This window comes from Brassica napus, chromosome C6, assembly GCF_020379485.1.
Source record: "Brassica napus cultivar Da-Ae chromosome C6, Da-Ae, whole genome shotgun sequence".
Classification (NCBI taxonomy): Eukaryota; Viridiplantae; Streptophyta; class Magnoliopsida; order Brassicales; family Brassicaceae; genus Brassica; species Brassica napus.
The window spans coordinates 3,855,130-3,878,535 of NC_063449.1; the positions used below are offsets into that span (position 1 = coordinate 3,855,130).

Below are 23,406 nucleotides of genomic sequence, written 5' to 3' on the forward strand. Positions count from 1 at the left end.
GGCTGTGACCTCTTCTTCGTGGGTTGCAAAGTAGGAAGCTCGGTGTAGGGCGTCGTCCAGCGAGATTGGTGCTCGCACTGCAAATTCTTCTCTGAATTTGGATGAGAGTCAGACGCTGTTCTTCAGTGCTGCTAAGGCCACGACTTCGTTTTGATGCGAAATCTTGGCTTTGATTTCTCTGAACTTGTTTATGTATGCTCTCAGCGGTTCGAAGGGCGTATGTTTGAGATTCCAAAGATATGCCTAGGTAACCTTTGTTTCTATGAAAACTGAGTATTGTTTGAGGAATGTTGACACCAACTGGGTGAAGTTGTCGATTGAGTTTTCTTCTAGGCCAGCAAACCACTCAAGAGCGGCCCCGGTGAGATTTTTGGCAAAGAAGTGGCAATAACCGACTTCTTTTTCGTCATCGTTGAGATGTGCTCTTGATATCGCTAGTCGGAAGGCTCGTACGTGAGCTTTTGGGTCTGTGTTCCCAGCGTACTCGGAGAATTTCAGTTTTCCCACATGGTGTAGCCTTACGCTGGCGATTCAGTTCGTGAATGGAGTCCTTTTTGTCTCTTCGATGACCATATCTATGTCCGGGCGGAGCTTGTCGCCATATTCACGATGGTGTGTATCCTCTTGAGCTCGGCATCGTTTTTTTCAATATAATTCTGGAACGTTCCGGTTTTATTCGGGATCCCCAGGTCTTCTCTTTGAGGATCCGCGTCGATGGATCTGCAGAGGTCGTACCCTCGAGCTTGTCCTATTGGGTCACTGAACCCCGTTTGCTGAAAAGTTCTCGCAGCAAATGGAGTTCGATTCTCAGAGGTTGGATGACCCATCGGTGGAATTCGCGTTCTTGGCTCCCCAGGTCTTTCCGTATATCCGTTTTGCGATTGGATCGGAGTACTTCATGGACCTTATAGCCCGGTATCTATTTCATCCAGCCCGCTGTAACTTAAGCTTCGGTGGGCCATGCCCTGCTGCAGAGGTTGTTGTGAGTTTTCTCCCATGTAGCGCCCGGATCGAGCATTTGGGATCTCTGGAGATTTGGGGATTTGGCGTTCCCCTTAATGGATCAGACGGTGGTTAGTTTCTTTCTCGAGCGTTAGCTCGGTGTTCCGCGAGTTCCCGTTCGGCCTGATCCAGTCGGTTAGCGATGGTCCGATATGCGACCTTTTGGTTGTGAGTTTCATCGATTAGTGATGAGACCATTCCTAGAAGTTCGGTCACTTCTTCCCGAGTGTGGGCTAGAGGGGTCGGAGATATCGTTCTAGTTGATTGAGGTCGGGTTAGGTCGTCGGTGTACTGCCTCTCTCTGGGACGGTTCCAGACTCGAGCTCCAGTTGAGTCAGGGATTGAGGTTTGATCTGGAATCGAGGTCCGATCTAGCGGTGAGGATCGATCTTAGCTTGATGTTCGGTCCTGGTTTGAGGTTCCGATTGGAGGGATTTGTTGCATCTGGGTTGTTCCGGCCGCCCCATCGGTACTCCTTGGTCTAGTGGGTAAGGTTTCGGTTCTCGAATCGGATCTGATAGGATCGACGTCGTTGACTCTTGATGGCGTGGTCCCGATGGTTTGATTATGATCCATAGTCGCACTTAGGAAAATTAGATCAGTTTCTTAGCAGATATGTTTTTCGTTTATCTTCCCCACAGTCGGTGCCAAAATGTAGATCCTAAAATCTACGCTATGTATTTGATAGTGATCGAGAGTTTAATCTGGGGAAGAAAAGATTATGTAGGAAACGATATCTTTAGAACACAATGATGTAATCAGTTTCCAGTAGGAAAAGATGGATTTTATTGATGAATAAGGTCGAATACAATAGGTGAAATAAGATTGACATTACAAACGAGATTGGTAAGAGAAAAGGCTTAAAGCTCGTTGAAAATGAGGTCGATGTGTGTGTATAGCTCTCTCTAGAGTTTTCAGCGTGTCCTTCTTATCGTATGCATCGATCTCCTCTTATAGTGGATTGATTCTGCGATCTCCGTAACCGCTCCGCGATCTTCGGCTCTTTGAATCGACTCTTCTTGCTCGTCGGAGTCGGGCTTCTTCATTGGTCGCACGGCCCAAGTCACTTAGGCCCAACTACCTAGTTGACCAAAATTGGGTCCAACAAACCCTAACACAAACACACATTCGATCCAGAAAAATGTGAATACGTAATGAAGCCTAAAACGCGAAGCTGACTTAATACCCAACTGTTGAAGCAACACAAGTTCCTACGAAACGAGGTTTTATTATGTAGTATCCCAACTTATCTTCTCTTCTGCCGATGATTCGATCCCAACAGCTTAACCCTCGATCAAAGGTTGACATGATGGGGTGTAGCATCCTTCAGATTCCTCCCACCGAGTGACTTCGCTTTGGGCTTTGAAGAAGAGATGGGGGCCGTTATCACAATATGCCCAAACAAACTTTTTTTTTTTTTGATAAACCCTATCGGCTGATGGTCGACCTGGGGAGGAACGCACTTAGTGATACAAAATAGACTGACTATCAACACTGCCTGACCAGAGTTTGGACTAACTTCCGACTAATGCTATGAGTGAATCGATCATGTGTTATGATCCACCCTATAAACCATTTAGGCCGAAGTCCAAGCCCAGACTGACCAAATGATGATAATTTAGTTCCCAAAGAGAATCAAACCTAGGACTGATGTGGGTACATACTACATACCAAGCCCCAAGAGAATGTCACTAGGATACCACCACTTGGTTGAAATTGTTGTGGGTAAACTTTTTATAATAACTAACTCCACCCACGAAAGGCTCCATATCCAAAAATCCCCGAATGATTTATTTGGAGAAGTATAGTATCACTATATCGATATCGAACCTATGACTTCTGGCAGTCGTCTGTGAGAATCTCAAGAAACTATTAGACCACCTTGATATCTCGCCCAAACAACCTTAAGGGAGATATTCATTCATAACGTCATCATGAATATTTATGTTGTTTTACTATACAAGGAAAGTGGCATTCTCTTGTATTAGAGGTTTTTGTGTGCTTAGTCTTTAGTAGATCCCCTTGTATACTATCCGTCCATAATCTATGTGGGGTGACAAAAATTGTGTTCTTGAGAGGTTTGCATAAGACTCCAAAACTAGTTTCATCATTGTTTTATTTCACCGGTTCCTATTTTTCGCATGGTAAGCAGTGCCGTGCAACAAGAAACCTTCGCTTGTGGCAACAAAAAGGTGTTATATGTTTTTGTTAGATAGTAATTATTTATATGTTTTTTCTCATTTGTAATATGTAGGGTGTGATTGGTGACCAAGGGGATAAGGAGAAACACAATGTTTCTTAATATTCCTTAAACTTTTTACTTTTCATGAGGAATAGGTTTTCCTTCTCATTCCTTTATTTGTAGAGAATTATAGAACAAATCAATTCTTCATTAATTTTGATAAGGAACCATCATTCCTCAACATTCCTAAAATTTTATTCATACTCATTCTTTTTCTCTCCGTTCCTATTGTTCCTATGATGGTTACCAGTCACACCCGTAGTATTATTATTTTTATGTTAGCTTATTGATATTAGGAGTTTTCAAGGCTCCTAAGACAAATGTTGTAGTATAAGTGATTGTCGAACCAGTTCTGAGGGATATCAAAGCAACGAGAATGCAAATACTCACTTAATCTAAGTGCAACCGATGATTTAAGAGGTTTCTAAACAAATGATTAATGATAAATGAAATGACTTTTTTTACTAAGGGAAAAGAGAACTCATGGGCATAGGGATTAGACCTTGGGTGATCAAGTTTCGAACTAAGGATGGCAAACGATCAATCAAACTATCAACCTTAAGCTTAGACACAATCATAAACAAACTCTATGTCTAGATGAATGTTCATTTACTAACATATCTCAAACATCAAATGTCTTTGGTTGAATAATATGAAAGCAATCATTACTAACAAGTCTATTGGCTATCTTAACACCTTTAACAACAAATGTCTTTGGTAAAGTATGTTAAAAGCTTAGGAGAGTTGTCTCAGGCATTTTATCAAACACCTTGTGGGTGAGAAATGCCTAAAGATCAACTTTTGAGAGGCCAACTCAGAAGATGCATTATGAATACTCTACTAGCAAGGAACAAGAATGATCTACACTAAAACATCCTAGAACTAACCTAATCACCCTTGATCTCCCTAACCCATGAATTCAAAAGGTGATTACTCACTAATCTCCATGATTCCTCTTAAACCCATTTTGGATTTCAGATTAATCATACAGAGGGATACAACAACGAATTGGAAAACACAGAATTGCGATAACTAGATGAACAAAGATGATTCAAGAGATGAACTTTCCAAAGGTTTTTCTTTTTAACAAAAGATAATGTGTCTGGTGGCTACCAAAAGTACTTAAAACATAGGTTTTCAGAAGTAAAAACGTCCATAATGAAATGACCAAAAGGCCATTGAGTAGAAATGAAATCGAGCAAACAGAAGGCGCGCAGCGACCTCCAGTAGTCGCTCCGGGAAGTCGCTCCAGGCTTCGGGAGCGACCTGGAGGGGTCGCTGCGAGACGTCGCTCTGGGTCGCTCTTCGCGAGCGACCTCGCTGTGTCGCTCCGGTCACGTCGCTCCGGGTGATGGAGACGCGAGCGACCTCGCTGTGTCGCTCCGGTCACGTCGCTCCGGGTGATGGAGACGCGAGCGACCTCTCTGTGTCGCTCCAGTCACGTCGCTCCGGGTGATGGAGACGCGAGCGACCTCGCTGTGTCGCTCCAGGTCGCGTCGCTCCGGGTGATGGAGACGCGAGCGACCTCCCTGTGTCGCTCCGGTCAAGTCGCTCTGAAAGGGTGTCACAGCGACTTCACGGTGTCGCTCCGGTGAGGTCGCTCCCATGCACTGCTCGTCCAATGATCACCTTTATCACCTCTTTTGAGCTCCAAATGCACCCAAATGTCTCCAAAAACTTCATGTGGTACTCCAATACCTGATAAGGACTCATGTATGCAAAATGCAACCTAACATGGCTAAATCCTAGTCTATATGATCAAAATGCACATGGGTGAATGGATAAGACAATGAAAATATGTAAGATATCAACTCCCCCAAACTTGTTCTTTTACTTGTCCACAAGTGAACTTTCTAGAACTCATAGGGAGAGTTGTTTGAAGGTGGGAGCTCATAACCAAAAGAAACACAACTAGCACTCGATTCAACATATAATCTTACATGAGCACACTCTCTTATTACACTCTAGCTTCTCTAGGCCTATCTCAACTCTTTTTGCCCTTATACTCATCATCAAGCATCCACACATTCAAATCAACCAACTCTCACATTCATTAAGCATAAAACATCAAGTGAATTCTTGCAAATGGTCAATTGGTCCAAATCATTTGGTTGAGTAAGGGAAGGCTTTTATTCAAGTGGGTCAAGAGGTTCAAAATCCATGATCTTTTAAAGTGGGTTACTCTCAAACCAAGTAGCCTTGACATTGCACATAATATATCTAAGAAAGGGACCAACTCATGCATACAATGCTCAATCTCCATTGTTCTACCCTTTTCCCAAACATACAAGTTACACAATCACTTCATAATGTCAAACCCAACTCTCATCTCTCACCAAAAGATCCCAAGAATACTTTGCACATTAAACTCTTTTTCTTTGAAATCTATAAAGGATTTTCTCAACTTCTAAACAAATCTTAGCTCTAAACAACTTTGCTAGCCCCCTTTTCTTTCTTTTTCTCTTTTTTTTTTCGGGGGCCAAGACTTTTCATAAACTCGAGCTAGACGTTTATCTATTAATTCCAATAAGATTATCCATTTAAACACAAAGAGTCCATTCTTTTCCTTCGAACTTTTCATGCTTCCAAAGCATAGTCACAACACTCACCCCCACCTATAGCTAGACAATAGAGTGCCTAATCTAGCAAGAATGAAGACCAAACATTGTCGTTCCCGATACTCTCAACATTATGCACATGTAAGGCTTTCCGAAAAAGGCCTCACTCATCAAATAATGAAAGCTCAAAAGGAGGGAAGGGTTTTGGGAATGGTGTACCACTCGAGTTTGTCAAAAAGATTGGCATAAAGGATGTGACAACTCAAGTGTGTATATCCATGACTCAGTACACAAGGGACCATAAGCAAGAAGCATTAAGTTCGTTCAGTTCAAACAAGGTTGTAGTTGGCTTCAAAGGTTGAGTTTCAGCAATCAACAAGTTTCAGGAAGAGTTTTCAAGGCTCGAAGCATACAAGTCATTTTTTAGAGGTGCATAAGCTACTCAGGTGCAAAGTAATGTTCTTTACAAGGCATCTCAAATCATTGCTCCCAATGCAAGTAAATGCAACCTATATGCTCTAGACTCTCCTAGAAATGCAAATGATGCAAACTAAATGATTTTTTTTTAATGCAAATATATATGTATAATGCAATGCATGAGACTCAAAATCATCAAAGCAAACGTGATCAAATACTTGGTACCTCCCCCACACTTAAATCACACAGTCTCTGTGTGAGTGAGAGAGATACCCAAAAGACAACTAAAATGCAAAATATGAACTGGTATATACAAGGGAAAGTAGTGGGTTACCTTCTATGGGGAATGAGTAGAGGGAGATGCTCCCTCCTCGTCGTCCTCAGGTGGTAACTCTTCAATGTAGAAGGCTTGCCCGAAGACAGTTGGTTTTCTCATTTTCTCCTTGATGTCAAAGTGGAGGATGTCTCTTTACCCAAATGGAGATCAATCGTACCTTCCTTCACATTAACAATAGCTCCTGCTGTAGCTAAGAATGACCTTCCTAGAATCAATGGGTCTTGAGGTTCCTCACCCATCTCAAGCACCACAAAATCTGTAGGTATCTCATACCTTCCAATCTTCACAGAGAGGTCCTCTAAGATACCTACAGGGTACTTCACTGAACGATCAGCTAACACTAGAGAGAGTCTACACTTCTTGTACTGAGTGAATCCAAGCTTCTTTGCAACAGACAAAGGCATCACGCTGACACTAGCTCCCAAATCGCAGAGACATTTCTCAAATACCATAGGTCCAAGAGCACAAGGTAGTGTGAAGCATCCTGGATCCTCTAACTTCTCTGGAACATCAAGCCTCTGGATGATGGCACTGCACTCATGGGTAAGAATCATCATGCTTTCCATCTCCTTTTTCTTTGCAGCTACAACATCTTTCAGGAACTTGTTGTATTGAGGAATCAACATGAAAGCATCGATGATGGGCATTGCAACCTGAGCTTCACTCATTTGCTTCTCAAACAGAGCCTTGTACTTCTCTAGCAGCTGCCTCTTGAATCTACCAGGGAATGGTAGTTTGGGTTCATAGGGAGGAGGAACAAAAGAATTCTCACTTGCTGGAGCAACAACTTCACCATCTTTCACTGTTTTCTTTTCTTCCCCAACCTTTCCTTTACCTTTAGCTTCCATAATCTTGTCCAAAATCTCATCATTGGTCTTCTCATCAACAATTACCACATCATCATCTAAGTTGAAGGCCACCTCCTCACCTAGTTTCTCAGCATCCCTGGTGAGGGTTGTAGGAGGTAACTGCTTACCACTCCTAAGGGTGATAGCTTTGGCCTCCTTGGGGTTTTGGTCAGATTTTCCAGGTAGAGATCCTTGCTGGCGATTCTAGTGAGTGTTCATGGAAGCAAACTGATTCTCTAAATTCTTGACTTTAGAAGCAAGATGTGAGAATTTGTTGTTGAGCTCATTGTAGCTCCCATCAATCTTGGAATGAAGGTTCTTCAACTCATAACCAAGATGCTTCTCACTTCTAGTCTGAGACTCCAAGATTTGTTTCAGCAAGGTATCAGTGCTGCTCTCTTGAGGAGCAGAGGAACCAGACGAAGGGTTTTGCTGAGGCTTATAGCTGCCTTGCTGGTTGTTTCTAGGCGGATAACCACTCTGTTGGTTGTTGGGGTAGGATTTCTGTTGGTAGTTGTTGTACTGAAAGTTGGGCTCTTTTTTGTACCAGCTACCATTGTTGTTGATGAAACACAGCTCTTCCTGACCTTCCAAACCCTCAACCTCATGGACAACAGGTGGTGTCTCTTGGCTTGGGTTACCAACAAAGTGCAGCTGCTCTTGGGTGGCTTTATCAGCAAGGAGGATGTCTATCTTATCCTGTAGAGCTTTCAACTCCTTCCTCGTCTGCTTATCATCTGTTCGACTGCCTCTGTCGTGGTCTCCACTGTAGACTGCATCACTCTTTACCATGTTGTCAACCAGCTCCTCTGCATCTTCCTCAGTTCTCCCTAAGAAAAACCCATTGCTAGCTGTATCCAGTCTGGCCCTGTACTTAGGAAGAGCACCACGGTAGAATGTGCTCAGCAAGCTCTCCTTAGAGAAACCATGGTGTGGGCATTGAGCTTGGTAGCCCTTGAATCTAACCCAAGCTTCACTGAAGCCTTCTAAGTTCTTCTGTGGAAAGCTGAAAATCTCATTTCCCAGCTTAGCAGTTCTTGAAGTAGAGAAGAACTTCTTCAAGAATGCTCTCTTGCAATCATCCCAAGTGGTGATAGAATCGCTGGGTAGAGACTTCTCCCACTGACGTGCCTTATCCCCCAGAGAGAAAGGGAATAACTTCAGCTTTAAGGCATCCTCAGACACACCATTGGTTTTTGACAACCCACAGTAGCTGTCGAACCTGTCCAAGTGATCAAATGGGTCCTCTAGAGCCAAGCCATGATACTTGTTGTTCTCGATCACGTTGAGGAGTCCTGATTTGATCTCAAAGTTGTTGGCTGCTACAGCTGGTGCTCGGATTCCCAATCTATGACCATGAATGTTGGGGCGGTCATAAGTGCCAATGGGTCGAGCTGCTCGATGTTGGTTGTGTGGAACGTTGTTGGCATCATTTTGAGGTATGTCTCCCATATCAGTATCCAATCTCTGCAAGTGAGACTGTTGCTCTTCTTCTCGTCTCTTTCTAGCACACTCTCTCTCTAAAGCTCTGATGTCTGCGGCTCTTGGAACTAGGTTTGATGGACCCCTGCTCCTCAAGTTCATACACCTGTAAAGTAAAGGGAGGTGAAGAAGGAGAATCAGTAACAAAAGAAAATAAAAATGACTTAGTCTCAAGCAAGTGACTAAATCTCAATGTTTAAATCTACTTAGAATTTGGCAACGGCGCCAATTTGATATTAGGAGTTTTCAAGGCTCCTAAGACAAATGTTGGAGTATAAGTGATTGTCGAACCAGTTCTGAGGGATATCAAAGCAATGAGAATGCAAGTACTCACTTAATCTAAGTGCAACCGATGATTTAAGAGGTTTCTAAACTAATGATTAATGATAAATGAAATGACTTTCTTTACTAAGGGAAAAGAGAACTCATGGGCATAGGGATTAGACCTTGGGTGATCAAGTTTCAAACTAAGGATGGCAAACGATCAATCAAACTATCAACCTTAAGCTTAGACACAATCCTAAAATCTAGATGAATGTTCATTTACTAACATATCTCAAACATCAAATGTCTTTGGTTGAATAATATGAAAGCAATCATTACTAACAAGTCTATTGGCTATCTTAACACCTTTAACAACAAATGTCTTTGGTAAAGTATGTTAGAAGCTTAGGAGAGTTGTCTCAGACATTTCATCAAACACCTTGTGGGTGGAAAATGCCTAAAGATCAACTTTTGAGAGGCCAACTCAGAAGATGCATTATGAATACTCTACTAGCAAGGAACAAGAATGATCTACACTAAAACATCCTAGAACTAACCTAATCACCCTTGATCTCCCTAACCCATGAATTCAAAAGGTGATTACTCACTAATCTCCATGATTCCTCTTAAACCCATTTTGGATTTCAGATTAATCATACAGAGGGATACAACAACGAATTGGAAAACACAGAATTGCAATAACTAGATGAACAAAGATGATTCAAGAGATGAACTTTCCAAAGGTTTTTCTTTTTAACAAAAGATAATGTGTCTGGTGGCTGCCAAAAGTACTTAAAACATAGGTTTTCAGAAGTAAAAACGTGTATAATGAAATGACCAAAAGGCCCTTGAGTAGAAATGAAATCGAGCGAACAGAAGGCGCGCAGTGACCTCCAGTAGACGCTCCGGGAGGTCGCTCCAGGCTTCGTGAGAGACCTGGAGGGGTCGCTGCGAGACGTCGCTCTGGGTCGCTCTTCGCGAGCGACCTCGCTGTGTCGTTCCGGTCACGTCGCTCCGGGTGATGGAGACGAGAGCGACCTCGCTGTGTCGCTCCGGTCACGTCGCTCCGGGTGATGGAGACGCGAGCGACCTCGCTGTGTCGCTCCAGTCACGTCGCTCCGGGTGATGGAGACGCGAGCAACCTCGCTGTGCCGCTCCGGTCAAGTCGCTCTGAAATGGTGTCACAGCGACTTCACGGTGTCGCTCCGTTGAGGTCGCTCCCATGCACTGCTCATCCAATGATCACCTTTATCACCTCTTTTGAGCTCCAAATGCACTCAAATGTCTCCAAGAACTCCATGTGGTACTCCAATACCTGATAAGGACTCATGTATGCAAAATGCAACCTAACATGGCTAAATCTTAGTCTATATGATCAAAATGCACATGGGTGAATGGATAAGACAATGGAAATATGCAAGATATCACTTATGGCAACATAAATGCACGCACGGCTCTTGATGGTAAGTCGAAGTTTGGATGTGGCTACAAATGGAAGTTACTTTTTTGTGTTATCAACTAAATGATCATAGAAACTGGTATTAATCCGGTAACTTGAAACAATAATCAACCGTGCTTTGCTTAGAACAAAGAAACTAGGGGGAAACTATGTGACTTGAGAGAAATAATAAAAGTTATAATGCTTTGTACATACAGTATTCGTAAGACAATATGACAATTTATGACAAATCATTCAAAACATCCAAATAAATTGGTCAGCTAACATAGACAAACACCAGATACTGGACTGTGTATATGAGAACATGCAGAGTATGCATCTATCAAATCAAATTTTGGACCTCGCATGATTGCATTGGATTAAAATAGCTTTGGAATGGTTTAGAAGGTTGCCAATGAAGAAGAGCTTACCAGAGCCTAGAAGGTTCCATTTCTGAGCTTAGGAGCAGATCGTGAAGAAGAGAGTATAAAGAGAAAGCTTCACATGGAGATGAGTTTTATGCTTTGATTGTTGTATGTTCTTAGACGTTATGTCTGGACTTCTCAGTCGCCATGAGACTGATGATCTTAGTGTAGCTCGCCATGAGAGGGAAGCTAAAATTGTACTTCAAAACTATAAACGTTGTTCTTTGTTACAGAGTTCTATAGATCCGGATAGTCAAACTCTATCAGTTGCTCTCTTGGAACATATCTAAAACGAAAGGGTAAAGTTTGCATCCATTTTGTCTGCTTCGATGTGGGACTCCACCGCTTTTAAATTCACTTACTCCCATATATCATCCAGAAACAACACAAACTTTCTCCTCCTGAGTACATTGTGAATGTCAAGGGCTTTCTGGTTTTCATTTTATTTTTTGGTCCTATTCCTCTTCCTCGAGGCCTAGCTTTTTGGCAATGTTTCCTTAAATCCTATGGATCTCTGGACTTTTAGACTCCACAGCTGATATATGGTGTTTTTGGCACCATTGTACATATATTTTCTAACTTGTTTTCAATGTTTTATCGAGTTAATCATGTCTTTTTCGAGTCATTTCAGGTATGGAGTAGGCTAAAAGCATGAAGAAAGGAGCAAGAATTGGAACCTTTCCCCGCGGAACAATCATGCGGAGCAGTCTGACGGTTGATCCCACTAGGAGCAGCCAGACGATTGTTCCCGACATTTATGGAAGTTTCCATATCTTTCAAAGATTTGCCCTAATCACTTATTCCCTCCACTGAAAGTCGATGGCGCCTCCGTATAAAAAGCCATCCCTATCTTTATTCTCTTTTACGCCAGTTTTGCAAGAAGACCTAGACTCATTATTTTGGATTTTGCTATTGTAAGGGAGACGGCTCCTCTTCTCACCAAGAAGATCATCCTGAACCCTATTGATTTCTCTCCGGAATTATATGCAGTATCATTCAGTTATTATGTTTGGTTCATCTTGTTTAATGGCTGAGTAGTCGGCTAGCTTGTCTAGGGTTCTAGGGTGTTGGTCGTAAAAGCTAAACATAAATAAGCGATCATATTGTGTCTTTGTTCATCTCTGTTATTAATGCTAGATTTAACCTGATCACTTACTGCTAGATCTTAGGTTTAATCTGCTCATTAACCATGTAGTAGATAACTTGATATTGGGTGAATGAGACGAGCATCCCTAGTCAGCGAAAGTAGATATTAGGGTGCTCGGTGAACCTATCGGACTTGATCTTTATTGCTTGCAGTCGATCCCTTTACCAAACGAGAGTTTAGGTGTCAGGGTCGATTCGCAAAGGGAGCATCATCACGATAGTGAGCTGTTCCACTCGAGTGATCCGTGTTCTAGATTGTGTTGCATTGTGCTTGAATAAATGTTTGGTTTAACATCGACACCCGATGAGAAACCCTAGACTGGCTTCTCTTTAATATTGAATTTACTCTTTGCAATCATTTACTTTACTTGCACGTCACTACTTAAATCAAAACCCTACCATTAGTTTTAGCTAAGTTGAAAACTCATAAGAATAAAGTGTAGACTGGTCCTCTGGATTGAATCTTAAATACTACAATTACCACTGTTAACTTGACAGTATGAAAGGTTCAGTTTTAGTGTATCAACAGCATATCACAAGTTCACAACCTCAAATCTACACATGTTTCAGTAAACATGTTGTTGACTTGTGCAAGAAGGGTGGTTTTGCCTATTCCACCCGTGCAATACATAACCACAATATCGACTCCTTGTTCCATGAAATTTGCCCATACCCTTCGAGCATTAGTTCTTGACCAACAATAGTGGGTTGAACAGGCATCTCATCCACCTTTGGTCTCGAAGTTGTCTCAGTCACCACAGTAAATTCACAATGAGAACTGAGACTCTCAACCTCCTTCAACATGAGAACAACCCTTTTCCCATAAAGATAGCTCAATCTCACATTTCTAGAGCAAAAACCCACAAAGACACAACCTTTGAAGCTCAACGTTATTAGCGCTAAGTGATGGATCAATCTCATAGGATTCTGCCGTTAGTTATCTAATCTATTAAAACAGGAGTACAAATAGTAATTATTTAATAGAGTACAAATAGTAATTAACCCTTAATTTTTTTTAATATTTACAAAGAATTGCCATTGAAATAAAACACTGTCGTTTTAATTGCTCATTCTAATGATTTTCATTGGGATCAAACACACAGTCGTCTTCAAATTATATTCGGGTGTATTAGTGTTTACCATACTTTCTCGTGTAGGCCTTGAATGTTGGATATCCTTGGAGTCCAGTAATTGTATACAATGTACACCTATTATTTGGGCCGATATAGTTTAACATCTTATACTTAAAAACTATTTCGATTGTGCACAAAAAATATATATTTCGATTCTAGAAAATATGCACATCGTATAATTATGACCCTTAAAAGTTGAACGCGATATACAATATATAACTTAGGATACTGATGCGATCCTATACATATATTACAAATATAATTTTGGTATAAGGCAGACAACATGTTTTTTATTTTTTTGGTTTGAACAGGTTCTGTTTCGGTCATTATGTATTTAAATTGGGGAAAACTGTTTTTTTAGAGCAAAAAAATAGTAACTATATCCCTTTAGATTAATCTATATTTTGTGTCATATTTTCCTATAATACCCTTTAATATTTATGAAAATAATTTTAATAAATAGTTTTAGAAACAAAAAAAATTTGGAAAAATAGTAACATTTGTTAAAATACCTATATGAATTTAATGGTATATTTTCCAGTTATAAAAAATTTAAAATTATAAATTTCAGATTATGTTCTAAAAAAAGTAGAAATGACATTCTACGAAGTAGAAAACGAAATCTACTTTTTTCATTGAATCTACAATGTTTAGAATACGTGATCTACGAAAATAGGAGTATTCTACAAATATGTAGAATACACATTCCGCGCTTAACCTACCATTCTAAAATTCTTAGAAATCAAAAACTACACATTAATCTAATTCTAAAACATGTAGAAACCGACTTCTACAGATTTACTATAAATCTAAAACATGTAGAAATCAAATTCTAAACATTACTATAATTCTAAAAAACTGTAGAAACTGATTTCTACATATTAGTTGTATTCTACGGATAAGAAATCAGTTCCTAAAAATATGGAAACAAAATATTTGAGAATATTCACTTTTATATTTTTTAAAAAAATCGATTTTAAAAAAAAAAACAAAAAAGGAACAAAAAAAAGCGACAAAAAAACCTTTGCAGAACGAACTAAAGAGTAATAGATTCGTAAAAAGCTCACGAAATCGTATGGGTTAGGTCAAATAATCGTCCAAATCATAATGAAATTGAGTGAGTTAGGGTTAATGAACTTGGGTGAGAATTTGATTTTTTTCCCCCTTTGTTCGTGAATGGAAAATTATGGGTTTCATCCCAGAGAAATCGAGTTTAAAGAGTTGAAAACATGCTTGGTCGGTTCAAATCAAGTGGGAATCAATCCAGATATAATCATACAAAACCAAAAAAATTCGATTTGGGATTCTTTCCTGGGCACGGGATCGATCGATCTATCCTTACAGATCGGTCGATCCGTGTAAATCGACCTTCGCCGATCGAGTGAAATGGACCAGGTCGAGCAGTATATATTTCGCGTTTTTTTTGTTCTGAATAATGATCGGGATCGATCGATCCACTATACCTTGTAAAGTGGGATCGATCGATCCCCCTTGTCGAACTCAATATATATCTTTTAAAAAATTTACAATTTTAAGGGCATTCCTGCCATTTTGGAAAAAAATAGTCTAATAGAACATAAAGTAGTATAGATTAGTCTAAAGGGACATAATTACCATTTTTTTGCTCTAAAAAAACAGATTTCCCTTTAAATTGTACGGTTTGAGTAACCAACCAGTTCGTTTGTATCACATACTAGGAAATTTTGAAAGTAAACTAAAATATAATCTATTCTCTAGAAAATCTTGCAAATATGTAAACAATATTTACCTGCAAAAAAAGTTATGACAGTCAAATATGTATTAATTAGATTGCAGAAATATGTTTTCATATGTTTTCTTATCTATACGTAATCATTATAATATATTCTTTATATAACCAAACTGAATTTTTTTTATATTCTAATGCTATAAAGTATCAAATAGTATAAAGCCTCATTTTGTTGATTAATATTTTTTTTATACATACATAATCATTATAATATATTATTTAAATAAGATATATATATATATATATTGAACCAAACTGATTTTTTTTTGATATTCTAATGCTTCAATTATAAAATATCAAATAGTATAAATATATAACAATAGCTTAGTTTTTAAAAATATTAAGGTGAAGTTTTTTCATTTATGTATAATCTATCCAACTATATTTAAAGTAAACTATAAGATTCAAAAAAAATAAGGTTAGTAGCTTCATATTAAAATACTAAACTTATTTTTGGTCAAAATATTATCAGAATACAATATATTAATTTTGGGTCAAAATACTTATTTATTTGCAAAAATCTAATCATAATTTTTTTACCTAAACAAATATAATATATATTATTCAGGCACACACAATATGGATCAAAGAAAAAGTAACTTATATAATATATCACTTGGATCAATTTATGAAAATGCAATACTTGAAATATAAGGTTATACATATAAAAACCTAAAAAAATTGTTAAATAATAATAAAATTTAATATTCAAATTAAAAAAAAACACCCGCGCGGATGCGCGGATCAGAATCTAGTTAGAGTTATTTACAATGCATGCCACTCATTAATGTAAACTTTTCTTTATTTTTTTTAAATCACCTAGAATAGATACACTCCTATAATTATGGCATCTTTTTTATTCTTCATTTCATTATTTTGATTTTTTTAAATAGTTTTAGGCAACAATCCATATCATGTAACCAATTGTACACATAAACATATTTCATACGATTTTCCAAATGTGGCTACAAATTTTTTGCATTTAAAAAATAGATATTTAAACAAGTAAATAAAATCTATATTTAAGGTTCAATAAATCTATCATAGTTAGATGCGATTTGGGCTCAATACGCTCATGTTAAACGTTTTAGTTTATGAGTTTTGAGTTTGATTAAATTTTGAAAAAATTAATAATTATTTTCACAAAATTAACATTTTTTGATATTGGTCATCCAAAACATATAAAAAAACTATTAAATAATGTTTTTTGCAAATAATTATTAAAAATGTTACAAAACAAATTATATACAAATTCAAGTAAAACTTGTATGTTATAAAATAAAATCTTTAAAAATAGACAATCTAGCTCTTTTAAAGCAGGGTCAAAATCTAGTTATTATTAAAGCTCATGGCTTATTTGAATAATTGTGAATTAGTGAAAAGAAATGGACATCGGCCTTAATTGTGCTAAATGAAAAGAAAGAAACAAAGTCCCACTTTGGGAAGAGGAGCAAAAGTGAGATATATATATATATATATGTTATCACACTCTCACTTGATTAAACAGCTCAGAGGAAGAGAGAGCTCCCAACGCGCGCACCGCCGCCGTCTAGCTTGGCTTGGGCTTGGTGAAGGGCCATAGGCTCAATATGGTTCTTTTGGACCAAATTAAGCCCAACGTTTTTGCCCATTTAATTCAAAAACATCATGTTTTTTAATATTTTAAACAACATGTAGTTCGTTTTAAAACAACACGTTGTCTCTCTTCTTGACGATAAGATTAAACGAGAAAGATCGTGCGGAGTAAGTTTTGTAAGGTCTTAGCCCTGAGATCTTCGCGAGATTTCCGCCAACATCCGTATATGCTGCATCAGTTACGGAAAGTGGCTTGTCAGATAGAGTGTTTCTAGTCATGTTGTGGGTTGGATGAATTGTACTTGTGGCTTCATCGGTCTTTCTGATTATCTTGAGATGAGGATTAAGCAAGATATTCATCTTTGCTTTTTTCCAGTCAGTTTTATGCTAACATGAACTTCTGGTCACTTGAGCATACATCTCTTATTAAGAACCAAATAGCGACAAGAATTGCAGATAGCATGACTTCTGAATAAAGGTATCAATCATACATTTCCACTAGGGATCCTTCGTGGCTTCGACTCTTACTGAAAAAAAGAGCGGGGACTACGGAAGTTCGTCTCAATTAATCCATGAACTATGTTCTGGTTCAACGGTTTTTTTTTGTGTGTTTCTGTTGCTCATACGAGCTCTTTACACCATCAATTGGGGGTTGTGATAGATCCGGTATCTGTCACCAAACATTTGTGTTTTTGATCAATTGAATTACTTAGTATTGAAAAAGAAAAAAAAAAATTAATTTCTTACGGTAAACCTTTATTGATAAAGAATTTCTCACGGTATACCAACATGTGGAATATAACATTACTATATTAGCATGTTCCTACATCTTAGTACAAATAAATTAATGTATTTGATAGTGAGAGTGTCACATGCCCTTGCTAATTAATTGATCGATTCACATAATCTCTCTCATAGTCTGTTCCTCTCTCCTAAAGTTAGAGATAAATTGATGTATCTGACAGTACCATATGTTATTGAAGAAATCAATTTACACAAATTTCTAAGTTTTGATAGACGCAAATTAAAATATACAAATACAATCGAATCGAATCAAATCGCTTGAATACTTTTCTATAAAATACTACTAGCCACATAAAGAACCTTATACTTGAAGTGAATGAGAGCATAACCAAACAAAAATGACTTCGAGCTTCAAACTCAGCGATCTGGAAGAGGTAACGACGAACGCAGAGAAGATACAAAACGATTTACTGAAGGAGATACTTACACTTAACGCCAAAACAGAGTACCTGCGACAGTTTCTTCATGGAAGCTCGGATAAAACATTTTTCAAGAAACACGTACCGGTGGTGAGCTATGAAGATATGAAGCCTTATATTGAACGTGTCGCGGATGGAGAGCCGTCAGAGATTATTTCGGGTGGACCAATAACTAAATTCCTCCGAAGGTATTCTTTTTAAAAACATGACTAGATTTTGATCCACGATTTCAAAGCGCTGGTTTATTTTTTTTTTTTTTTTCAATTGACAAATATTTAGCGTCATATTTCATATATTTGTGTTTTATTTTATAAAAGACTTAAACTTTTTATCTTTCTTTATCGTGTTTCATTTTAAATGACTATTTATGTTTAAAAAATTAAACTGTATTTCTTTAATGAATTAAGTTGGTATAACTCTGATAAATTAATTTTATTATGTGGTTAATATTTTTAATAAAAATAATTATATACTTTTAATAAAGATTTATACTTTTCAATGAAAAAATCAATTTTTTTTATGAATGCTTAAATTATATTAAGAAAAAAAAATTAATTAAGAATGGTTGGAAAAAAATTATTTGAACTTGGACTCAATGGCCCAAAGAAAAAAAAATGTGAGAATTGGATCTGATTTCTTAATCGGCCCAAATGGCCCAAGAGAGATCTGATGTGGACAGTAGGCTTGATAAAAAAAATGGTCCAATATAGATGTGTTATTAATATTACTTGATTGTCTTTAATGAAACATGCAATGTTAGTAAAGAAAATGGCAGACTAAAGTAAAAAAGACAATAAGATCCTGCTTTAATAGTATATATAGGGTGATAGTTGCTTGATTTTAAATAATTTTGAATTTTCTGTGTGTAGCTCTGGAACTTCAGGGGAGGGGAAACAAAAGATTTTCCCTGTGAACGATGATTTCGCTAAGAAGATGGGATACATTTTGGCTCTACGCTCTCTCGTTATGTCCAAGTAAATATTTTCTAGGTGTTTTTCACAATTTATAATGATTACACTAAGAAAATGGGATACGTTTTGGCTCTACGCTCTCTCATTATGTCTAGGCATGGCGTTGGGGTATCAGGTCAGGTTGGTGTCGAATCCTTTTGGATCCAGGTCCTTTGGATCCTAGATAATTAGATCCAATTATGTGTTTGGAAATTTTTGGTTCGGATTCGAATCGGTTCTTTCGGATTCACTTCATGTATATAATTAAAATACTTATAAAAAACTTGTAACTTTCAGGTCCATAGCTATCCATTTCTGATTCAGATATTTAGGATTCAAAAAAGACATAAAATATCCGAACTCCATCAAAATTTAGTCGAAATCCGTTATATTTATCTAAAATTTTGCAAAATAACTAAAAATAAACTAGTAATAATTGAAATTAAATATTTTAAACTTTAAATTTGACTTTAAAGTTTCATATTACTTTATTAAAACAATAGTAAAAACATTTCAAATAAATTATAAAATTGAATATAGAAAATAAAATACATAAAATCATAGTTTCGGATATTCATGTTTCTGATCAGGTATAAATCGGTTCTTATGGGACCGGGTCTATTAGAATCGGTTCTTTTTGGGTCCGGGTCTATTTGGATTGGTACTTTTCGGTTTTGATTCTTTTCGGTTTTGGTTATTTCGGATAGACTAATTTTGGACTCAATTAAATACTTACAAATTTGATTTGGTTTCGGATCAAGTATTATTGACTCGGTTCCGGTTCAGATATTTGGTTGAGGTAAAATGCTGAGGCCTTGTCATGTCCAAGTAGTTACGTCAAACTTTGAACTGTCCCATTAATTTGATTTTATAGGAGGTATGTGAACATTTTCATTAACTTATAAATGAATCACTAGGTAATAATCTACGTCTTACGCGAAATAAGATTATTAATTTTGTCATTTCTTAAGATAAGAAGATATTAGGTCTGCTTAATATGGATATCGGTTCGGTTTTAGGTTAATTTTTTGGTTTTTAATCTACTAAAATATAACTATTATTCTAAATCAATATTTATTTTGTTTATTCGGTTAAAATGCTTGAGGTTTTTGGTTTTTTCGATAATAACCAAATACTATTATTATTTGTTTGGTTTTATCTTATATGAATTTTAGACAGTCCTGATGTCGAACCAATGGTTTCATGTTATAATTTTTAAATGCATAAAAACTCAAATTAAATTTAGATAATAATTGAAGAAAAAGAAAAGAAAATTATGAAGACAAATTATTTCATTACAATTTGGTCGATGGTGAAAAGAAACATTAAAAAAAAAATATTCCAACTTCCAAGAGAATTAGAATCCTCACTTGTAGTGAATATTTATGTATATAGGTGCTCACGTTAATGTGCACACGTATGTAGGGCTGAGAAAAATATCTGTAAATTTTGATTCGATTTGTTATCATTTTCGATTCAAACATAGAAATATGTAGCTCTACGAAGCAAAGCAAATACTAATATGCAATATCCGTAAAAAACGAAGCAAATCATAAATAATAAAAAAAAATTAAACGGATGTCCGATCTGATCTGTTATATGCATATATATATACATATATTTAATGAATTAAATATATAAGTTATATAAATATTATACTTTATATGAATCTTCCAATATTTTTATTTACTTAATTTATTAAATTAGTTATTAGTATTCAAAAAAGTAAATAAGTTTTTTTTTTGTAATAAAAATATTATTTTATTTATATTTTTAATTTATTTTTACGGATCGAATTGGATACTAGTTAAAAATCTAAAATTTTCCGAATATCCGGGACACCGTATATGCAGATGGCTATGAATCTAATCGAATCGGATAATTATTTTTCGGACGAAACAGATCGGATCATAATACCTCCAAAACCCTGAATATCCGATTCGTGCCAACACCTACATGTATGTGTATGTAAAAATATATAAAAATGGTTTATAAATATATAAAGATACCGTTATTTAACATTTAAATAAATTTTTGTTCAGAAAAACACATGAAAGATAAAATTTTAAAATTAAAACTAAGTAAAAATAAAACTATACATTAGTGAATTTTTTGCAAATTGTCTTTTTATGTAGAACATTTGTATAACCCGTAGAATCATGCATGTGAGTTTAGATTGAAAAAACCGTAAAATAGTATATTGTGTATCTTTATGTAGAGTTTGGGTAAGAAGCTCTTTGCACTTGATACGTCAGCGTATTCATTATTAAATTGATGTGAGGCTGCCACGTGGCGAACATAATATGAACATATTAACGTTTTTCTTTTAATATATAGAAGATTAAAAGGCGAAAAAAAATCAGTAAAAAATCAATCATATTTAAATATAAGAAAAGTTAGTTATTTAGGGTCCGATTGGTAATGGTTGTAGCTTAAAAATTTTTGCTGTAGAAATGCTGTGGCTTTAGATTTTAGTGCTATACAGCTTTAGGTTATTTCAAGAGTTGTGGTTTCAAAAAAAAATTTAAATCTTGATTGCTTTGAATTTGGTGTTGTAAAAATAAATAGGGTTGTGGACAGCACCTACAGCAGCTACCGATCACCCGCTTATAATTTTCTGAATATTTTAACATATATCACTTCGTTTGTAGGCATTCAAAAGACACAAGCGCCGAAGAAGGAAAATCAATGGAGTTTCATTACATCAAACCAGAATACACAACCCTCTCCGGCTTACCCATTTCTACAGTATCTACATGTTTTTTAGTGAGTGACTATTTCAAAAACCGGCCATCAAAAGGTAAGTCAGAGGTCACAAGCCCCGACCAAGTCACCTTGTGTCCGGATAGCAACCAAAGTATGTATTGTCATCTTCTGTGTGGGCTTTGTCAGAGAGATCAAGTTGTGAAAGTTCGTGCTTCTTTTGCTTATACTTTGGTCCGAGCAATCAATTTTCTTGAAAAATACTGGAAGGAGTTGTGTAGTAATATCCGATCAGGTCATGTTAGCGACTGGATCACTGACCTGAACTGTAGAAACTCTGTTTCGGTCATTCTCGGAGGACCTAATCCTGAATTAGCGGATTTGATTGAAAAAATATGCAGCCACAAGTCATGGGAAGGTATCATCACACGGCTTTGGCCCAAATCCAGGTCTTTGGAAGCCATTTTTACAGGACAAATGGCTCAATACATTCCAATACTGGAGTTTTATTCCAACAAACTTCCCCAAGTTTCCACAGTATATGGATGTTCTGAAAGTACGTTTGGGTTTAACGTGGATCCTCTTAGCAAACCACAAGATGTTTCTTACACATTTTTGCCCAACATCTCCTACTTTGAGTTCCTACCTATTGACCATGAGAGAGACATAGCCAGCATTGTTGATCTTGTGAACGTCAAACAAGGGTGTTACTATGAACCTGTGGTCACTAATTCTTTCGGTTTAACAAGATATCTGATTGGAGATATTCTACAGGTTGTTGGGTTTTACAATAGTACACCTCAATTTAGATTCGTGCGCAGAAAGAATATTGTTTTAAGTGTCGAAACAGAGATGACAACTGAGGAAGACATTTTAAAGGCTTTGGCTCGGGCGAGTCTTGTTCTTGAGTCTTCTTCAGATGTAATGCTGATGGGCTTCACATGCTATGCTGATGTCTCCACTTTTCCAGGTCACTATGTTTTCTACTGGGAACTCAAAGCTAGAGCCATCAAAGATGTTGAACCTGATAAAAAGGTATTGGTGGAATGTTGCTCTGTATTAGAGGAATCATTTGATGCTCTTTATAGGAGACTTAGGAGTAAAGGTGGAGTCATTGGAGCTCTAGAGATAAGAGTGGTGCAGAAAGGAACATTCGATTCTCTCATGGAATATTTCACCTCCGAAGGTGGTTCGACGGCTCAATACAAGACACCCATATGTATCAACTCTTCAGAAGCCTTGGCGGTTCTTGAGAGTAAGGTTCTTTCTCGATTCTACAGTGAAAGATCTCCTCCTCTTGACTCATAGTTGTCTGCATGTCTTTTCTTATGGTTTTATGTAACAAACATCTGGTGCAGTGTATCCTTATCCTTTTCAGGGAAGAACGTTGTACTAGTCAAGGCTCTTTACAAAAAAGAAAGACGTTGTATTAGTCTTTTTTACATGTGTTTTCTTACTCTAATGTTGCTTTGGGTTTTCAATTTTCAAAATCTATTTAGTTTTATGTTGTTTTCCTTTTCTTCCGGTATGATGTATTATGTATCCTTTTTTAGAAAAAATTGCCAAAACGGAATAGAAAAACAAGTACATTGTCCCTTTGCCATAAATCTCTTTTTGGTCAGATTTGGACTTAGGTACCCCTGATGAACTTTGAAAAATCATATCAATTATTTTAAGAATCCTAAAAATATGGAAAAATATACAAAATGTATATAAACAAGAGACAAACATATGAAAAATACTTTGGTTGACTAAATAATTGTGGAACACAATTTCATATTTTGGTCTACCGATGGCAGAAAACATAATCTAGTGTCTACGAGGATGTAGATTGCATATTCGGTTAACTACATAAATATCTGCAAACAACAGAACTTTAAATCGACCATTTGTTA

The 23,406-nt window shown here is 37.0% G+C and overlaps 1 protein-coding gene and 1 non-coding gene across 2 annotated transcripts; both read left to right on the forward strand.

Moving 5' to 3' along the window:
• The first annotated feature begins 8,326 nt into the window (after nt 1-8,326).
• LOC125589387 lies at nt 8,327-8,433 on the forward strand. The gene has a single exon (XR_007325580.1). It is a non-coding gene; the product is annotated as a small nucleolar RNA R71 (small nucleolar RNA).
• A 7,838-nt stretch (nt 8,434-16,271) lies between these two features.
• Nucleotides 16,272-23,008, forward strand: LOC111207327 (4-substituted benzoates-glutamate ligase GH3.12-like). The gene is made up of 3 exons (XM_022705353.2): nt 16,272-18,046; nt 18,728-18,832; nt 21,460-23,008. The coding sequence occupies exons 1-3, from the start codon at nt 17,778-17,780 to the stop codon at nt 22,817-22,819; spliced, it is 1,734 nt and encodes a 577-aa protein (XP_022561074.1). The 5' UTR covers nt 16,272-17,777; the 3' UTR covers nt 22,820-23,008.
• Nucleotides 23,009-23,406: the final 398 nt, after the last annotated feature.

Bases quoted from the DNA above. Each gene is read 5' to 3' on its own strand.
- LOC111207327 (XM_022705353.2), top strand. From the start codon at position 17,778: ATGACTTCGAGCTTCAAACTCAGCGATCTGGAAGAGGTAACGACGAAC. The intron at 18,047-18,727 runs GTATTCTTTTTA...TTCTGTGTGTAG, and splicing joins ATAACTAAATTCCTCCGAAG to CTCTGGAACTTCAGGGGAGG. The intron at 18,833-21,459 runs GTAAATATTTTC...CTTCGTTTGTAG, and splicing joins CGCTCTCTCGTTATGTCCAA to GCATTCAAAAGACACAAGCG.